At 41.4% G+C, this 6,984-nt stretch overlaps 1 protein-coding gene across 1 annotated transcript; it reads left to right on the top strand.

Annotated features, from left to right (window-relative positions):
* The first annotated feature begins 4,356 nt into the window (after nt 1–4,356).
* LOC109470679 lies at nt 4,357–5,660 on the top strand. The gene is made up of 2 exons (XM_019769709.1): nt 4,357–4,455; nt 4,674–5,660. The coding sequence occupies exon 2, from the start codon at nt 4,674–4,676 to the stop codon at nt 5,415–5,417; it is 744 nt and encodes a 247-aa protein (XP_019625268.1). The 5' UTR covers nt 4,357–4,455; the 3' UTR covers nt 5,418–5,660.
* Nucleotides 5,661–6,984: the final 1,324 nt, after the last annotated feature.

The raw sequence follows: 6,984 nt of genomic DNA, 5'->3' as shown, positions 1-6,984 counted from the left end.
GAGAGAGAGAAAGGGGGGGGAGGGGCGGTCCAAAAACTTCTGTCAACTCACCCCGTGGGTGCAGAAGCGGCAAACGTAGTAACTCTAAGGTTTAGTCTAAAACTAAACTAAAAGGTTTAGTCCCCCCAACCTAGTTCTAATCTTGAACCTCGTTTTCTGTGTTGTTCAGGTTTCCGTCTGAAAAGTACTTTTCCTGCAGTCTCCCTTCATCCTGCCCGTATAAATTGTAAAAGCTTTCCGTCAAGTTGTCTGGGTTAAGACAGGGAATTAATACATAAAGTGGCAAAAATTAGCGAAAAAGTGAGAAATTCTTGTAGGTGAAAAATGATCTATTTAAGCACGACCGAAAAAATTAACAGAGTAAGCTATATAGTTTTAAAGTTCGCAGAGCAGGAAAAGGGCAGGAAAATAAACCAATACTCGACTAGATTAAACTGTTTTAGTTCACATGCCGCAACATTTTACTTTTTTAGACTTTAATGTTTTGAGTTGCAATATTTTCTGGGCAATTTGAGTTCATGAATACACATTTTCGACTATTCATTACAATTCATTCATAGTGCAATATGCTGTCTGCAACAACAGATGTCAAATGAAACCGAAGAAATGACAATCAAACTAAGACCACACTGATTTAATTTGTTGCTTCTCGGATTCGCCTCTTCATTTTTTTCCTGGTTTGCAAAAAAAAAAAAGATTTTTGTTCTGAATCGACTCAAAAATGCTCATATTTTCCCCCAACAGTTGGGGAAATTCCTTTTCTTCCTAGTTGCAACAGTTTTTCCATCTATCAATGCTTAATTTGGTTTGATTAGAAGTTCATAATTCATTGTTTAGATATTAACCCAGTCTTTTTTGTTGACTTCATGGCTCCTATCGTAGCATTTGGGGCTATAATAGGATGCCTAGACCTGTTTTTATTATTTTTTCGCCCTGTCGCTTCGTACGTTTTTTCTGAAAGAATCCTAGAACCATTAAATTCAATTGGTGTGGCCTAAGCTCATTTTTTAGATTTTCAAAACACCATCCCATTTGGCAAACAGGTATTGGACCATGGACAGTCCTTATATGGGTATAGACAGTGCTTGGGTGGTGAATATTAAATGTTACGTCACGCTATCAGCAGTTCTTAATCTACTTATTAGTCTACCACACCACAACCAGAGCTGACTGTACTGATTTGCCTGAGGTGTAGAATATTAATTTTTCAGTACCAGGTAACTCTCAGAGACTAAGACGGATCCTGTTCATTTAAAGCCAGGTGGTCACCAACAATGAAACTGTACGTAAGGAAATCACCAATAGTAAGTGATGACGCATATTTTTTATACAATGTGCCTCATGTCCATCCTTTTGCTGAAGGTGAGGAAAAATTGATATTAGGTTTACACTGTTTTAGGAAGTTAAGAAGAAAAAGGGGAATATGACATGAGACGAGAAGACTATTTTTTTGTTTTGTAAGTACAGTACCGAATCACTGAGTTTATTTTTCATTTGGACTTGAACTGAAACACAAGGTCCGCTTCTGATTTTGTCCAGGGTACCGGTACACACCACTACATGTATGTCAGAATGAAAATTCCATGTCTCTCGTTGGCGGCTGACACCTTTAAAAAGGCTGGGGTGAGGGTTGCTTTCTAGGGTCAGTCGAATGATTAAAAACGCGATTTTTTTCTAGGCCTAATTTAGAAGAAAAGTACAATATTCATGTACAATTATTTATGTTAATCCTAAATCTCAAACTTTGTTTATTGTTACAATTTGTTGCAATTGTTACGATATTTTACGAAATGATGTTAAGGCCTACGACTGATCGACTTTTAGTTGATCAGATTATCTTAACAACAAGGATATATTTTTTTAATAAAGCAATACAAATACAAGGACGAAGTGGGACTGAACTCAAGTTATACAACTTATTTTACAGCCCCACTTAACATTTAACATAAATACAATAATCATACAAATAGTCATAAACATAAAGTAGTACGCTGAAAACTAAACCCCTATACATACAGCAATATATCAACAAGAGAAGTATTGTATGATTTATATGTTACAAACAAAGCAGAGTATACTATGTAACGAAGAAACGTTTAGTGCCGCTTATAAAAGCTTGGGTGCATCACGATCACAACCAAGAGCTAGCCTTGCTGCCCTGTTCTGAACCACCTGTAGTCTTCTTATGTTGTTCTGTGTTGTGTTTCCCCATACGGAGCAACAGTAGTCTATATGTGGGATTATTAAGGCGTTGACTACGGCTATGCACTTGTATAATCGTATATGTTTCAAACCCTCAGACATAGTTTTAGACATAGCTATAGTTTTGCACAACTACCTTTCATCATGTAGATTTTAGTTATTTTATACTCTGTTTCAATGTTCTTTCATGTTTGTAATCTGCATTTAGCCTCTGGTCATGAATTTGGAATAAACTTTTCATATATAATTCCATCTGTATCTACTTGTTTGTTCATAGGTGAGTTGTAGAAGATAATACAATCTTATGAACTTTGCTGTATTTTTGCCTTTCGCAGCCCTTGAGACGTCCTGTCCTTCCGCATGGTTCTATGATACATGTAGCGAGACATTGCTCCATGCAGATTCGAATGTTAATGCCAAGCCCATGCAAGCATATGTGGCATACGAATCAGGTAGAGACGAATGTAGTGCTTAGTTTATGTATTGAGTTTACGTTCCCATCAGCAGGAATGACCGGACATGTAACGCGCCCTGCAAAACGTGTTTGTAGAGGTCTGTTCGACTTGTAGTACTGTACCTGCAAGGTAAAGAAGAATATTATCAATAAAACATCTTTGTGTGTGCTTGGTGGATATTAGTCACATTTTGTTCCTCTTACTGAATACAACACGTTAGACAGGTTCCAACCATAGCGGAACTTGCAGAAACATTTTGATAGTCCTTCCTCCCATTAAGGAATTAGGCCACACGGGCACCTTAGCTTCGTGATCAGGGCAAAGACTGTCCCATGGACTGTCCCATTGAAATGTATGGAAAACATGTAAGAAAGAAGGTGTGAAAAGTCACCTGCCTGAGTGAAACCGCATCAAAAGCACACATTCATAGGGTCACTCGGCCTCTAAACTGTCAGTTTTGTTAATATAAAAAAATCCTATACTGCTAAAGGCATTTAAACGCTAGCACAAACTTTCAGAAGTGACCTCTGACCTCTATCACCAGCTGATGATAGCATGGAAACTCAGGACTTCTTTTCTGGCCTGGACACACCAAACATGGCACAAACTCCATTTTTTTACTATACTCAAATGCAAATAACCCTTACCTATAACATCCAGCTCCAAAAAAAGACAACAGATCCCAACATTAAGAAATTTACACTGTTTTTGTACATGAAAAATCTCTGGGCATGCGCGTAATCCTGGCATTTGCCCAGTGACATAATAGACTAAAACAAGGACAACAAGAACAAGGGATTACCCTAGAACTTACTACAATATACTTACTAGTACATGTACTTTTAACATACCCTGGGAGCCATCCTCGTTGGTCGTCGGGGAGAGTTAGTAAACGCCGCGGGCCCTGGTTAGCCCGTCCCCGGCACACGCCCTCCCCGCCCTACGCTGGGCACCACATGCGGAAACCCTCTAGGCCGCGCGCTGATAGTTGAAGTTGGGTCGGAGGGCCTAGGGGGTTTGCGTAATTACAATAGCGAGTGGAATCAACTGTTAAAGTAATGTCACCAGCTGTCTGAAATATTAGACGTAGCAAATGTCTCGGCCTGACCCCGCAGTCACATCGTGCATACCAATTTTGCAGCCACTAAACATACCCAAAGGCGCATCACACCTTGGGCATATCTTCACCGAGGTTTTTCCAACTCGTTGCGTTCAAGCGTTAAGTCAGAATATGACTGCGTACTACCTATATTGACACAGTCATGTTTCAGACCTAACCAGGTTAGGTTACGTGCTCTAGAAACGTAACGACTAGACTGAAAACAGCAAGACCGTGGGTATTTACGTTCCACCAGAAATAACAACAATACAGCAACCTTTAGACATACATTTATAAGGGATTATCGAGCCTGCGCGACCGGCGGTAACCGTCGCCTCTGACATCTGCGATTGTTGCCACATTTTTCACCGACCAATTATCTGTATGATAACAATGGGTTAGTGACAAGCCTGGGTTGTTTATGGTGACGTACCGGTTATAGATCATAGGCCAGACGTTCTTAGGAATAGAGACGTGCTGTACTTGAATTGGCCTCATCAAAGTAGAATCACTGCGTTCGTGAAGTTACCTTCAATTTTCTAGTTAGTTTGTGGTTGGTTCTGTTTAAGCACCAGAGATCGCTTTACTGCGATTTGCATACTGGTACATCAAGGTAGGTCAAAGTCGGATTACACAACAACTGGAGACTTGTATTGGAGACTGTCTCATGTCCCTGCTGCGTGGCTGACACTGTCAAAGGTACGGCTTGAATGTAACTGAACGAACTGCACTGGGTTCTGAGTCAAATCCCGGCTGTCTCTCTGTTATATGCTATACCAATAGCTCATCGGTCGCAGCATATATCTATTGGGGAAAGGGGCCCGGGACGAGTGTTACCTATTCTTACTAAGTATGTTTTGATTAACACAAGCATGCCCTCTAGTCACAGACATTTCTCTTCTTACACTTGTACACAGATGGCTAATGAGTTTATCATCGCGTTGGCTGGGTCAATTCTAAGTACTCCCGACGCGATCGGCTTTGCCTGGAGAGCGCTGTGCTTAGTCTACTGGCTCCTGGCTACAATGAGAAGTTTCTGGGACGACCACGACACGAAACTCGGATTTGTGGTGACGACAGTGACCCTGAGGGAGCTAGTCGCATTGCCGATAACGTACCTCCACTACAACGGCCTGGCTGTTGTGGCGATCAAGTTTGTCCACCAGATCTTGTTGTGCGCCTTGTTGTTCCTGGTCCACAACATGTCCGAGAAGCAAATGTCCCGAATGTCTCTCCGCCACCGCGTGTGTTACGCCCTGCTGGTTGAGAACTGTGTGGCCTACAACATGACCTGGAACTACGTCCAGACCTCCACGCTCCTCGCCGCGCTGCTCGTCCAGGACTTCGGCGTCGGACCGGACACCGTGTCGACCCTGCTCCTGGTTCTACTCGCCATCTGCGTCCTGGCCACCGTCTCCGTCGAGCTAGTCTTCCTGAATAAGCTGCGGTGGACCGCGGCTGGGCACTTCCCCATCCAAATGTGGGTTTATTATCTATATCAGGGGTCAGTCCTAGACGGCAGAATGGTGTGGATCCTGCTCGTTACAAATGCACTGCTGGTGATCATAAAGTTTACTCCAGAAAAATGTAAATATCACAGGTGTGTCGCAGAAAGGATGGAAGAAGAAGATAGTGATGAAAACCTTTTGGTTGAGGTCTAGGTAGAGCCACACCGGTGTCATGCTATTGTTTTATTTACGTTGTAGTGACTATGACGAGGTGAATCATGTAAATGACATTTAACTATAACAGTTTTAGGAACCATAGACAAATCCTAGGCTGCACTTGTATAATTTTATATGTTTATATGTTTGTTAATAGGTGTGGTTGTAGAAGACCAAACAAATGTCGCCGTATTTTTTGTTATATTGATAATGATAATAAAATTCATCTATATCATGAAGTGACAGCTAAACAAATGTGAACGTCCGAAAATATCGACGGTGATGTGTATATTATCCTTCGACTGTGTACAAGAATATAATATTGGAATGAATATTGGAACATATGTGTGTTATGGGATAGACTATATTATATAATATAGTGCGCTTTTATATTTAAGTATTGATTTCAACTGTACCTAAATTTCACGTATTGGCTCTAGTGTACTTACTTTGTATTGATTATCAAGTTCTAAATTGTTAACGTATTCCACACTGTACACACTTTAAAATGCTTTTCAGCATGAAAACTGGTAACTTAGGATAGGCCAATGGATTGAACACGTGTAAATTCATCCCTTGGGAAGAATCACAATTAAATACGGGGTATTTGGTAGAATACAGAGGTGAAGGTTTGTTTTTTGTTTGTTTACCATTTCAAGATGGCTACCTTTTGGCATCAGACAGGTCTGGTTTCTTGAGTCACTGTGCCCTCGCGGTCATTTCTAGTCGGATCAAACACTCTGTATGAAATCTGTCCAAGGCTAAATATACAAAAGAAATCTGCCTAAGGAGAGGGAATGATTACACATATGCTGGTGAATTCAAGGCTTCTTGCCTTGGAGAGGGCCTTGTAGACATGTACACTCGCATGTTTGTATGTTCTCTACAGAGCCCTTCAGGTGGCAAAAATGCATGAGAAGTCACGATTATCATTACATAAATATGTGCCTTTCCCATCCAGTTTAGCACAGGCATGTCAGTCGGATAAGCACGGTGACATTTATGGTAAGATTTTTATGACAAATCCACGACAAACTCAGAGCCAGGAATGTTCCAAACTAAATCCGCTGGCTTTATCCTGAGAAAGTTCAGTAGATACAACAATGGAGACCCACCCGACTAACCGGCTCCTAGCTACGTACGTGCCAATTAGCGCCTAACCCGCGGCGCATTTGAGATAACCCGTCAGATTTGAGATAACCGTCACCTCAGGGGGACTTTACTGATGTTGGCCGCCTGTAACCATTGGCCGCCTGTATCCCACGTGGGGCGAACGTTGGATACTGGCGGCCAATGGAAACAGCCGGTCCCCTTGCCCCACCAAATCTACAAAACTCTTTTTGCAGAAAATTCTCACATTCACACAACCACGCAAACCCCCTCTTTCCAACAAAAAACTCTCACTCTTTCACAAAACCTTTGACCCTTTTACAAAACTCACATACACATACACGTACACGCAAACGTGCACAAAAGCTTTCCGCTCTCGCGCAGACATATATACATACTGTGTACTCTTATTCGTAAATAATTTCATCAAGTTGGTAAACGAATGAATAGCACT

This window comes from Branchiostoma belcheri, unplaced genomic scaffold, assembly GCF_001625305.1.
Source record: "Branchiostoma belcheri isolate BF01 breed outbred unplaced genomic scaffold, Haploidv18h27 scaffold23, whole genome shotgun sequence".
In the NCBI taxonomy this organism is placed as follows: Eukaryota; Metazoa; Chordata; class Leptocardii; order Amphioxiformes; family Branchiostomatidae; genus Branchiostoma; species Branchiostoma belcheri.
This window is presented reverse-complemented; position numbering and strand designations above follow the sequence as displayed.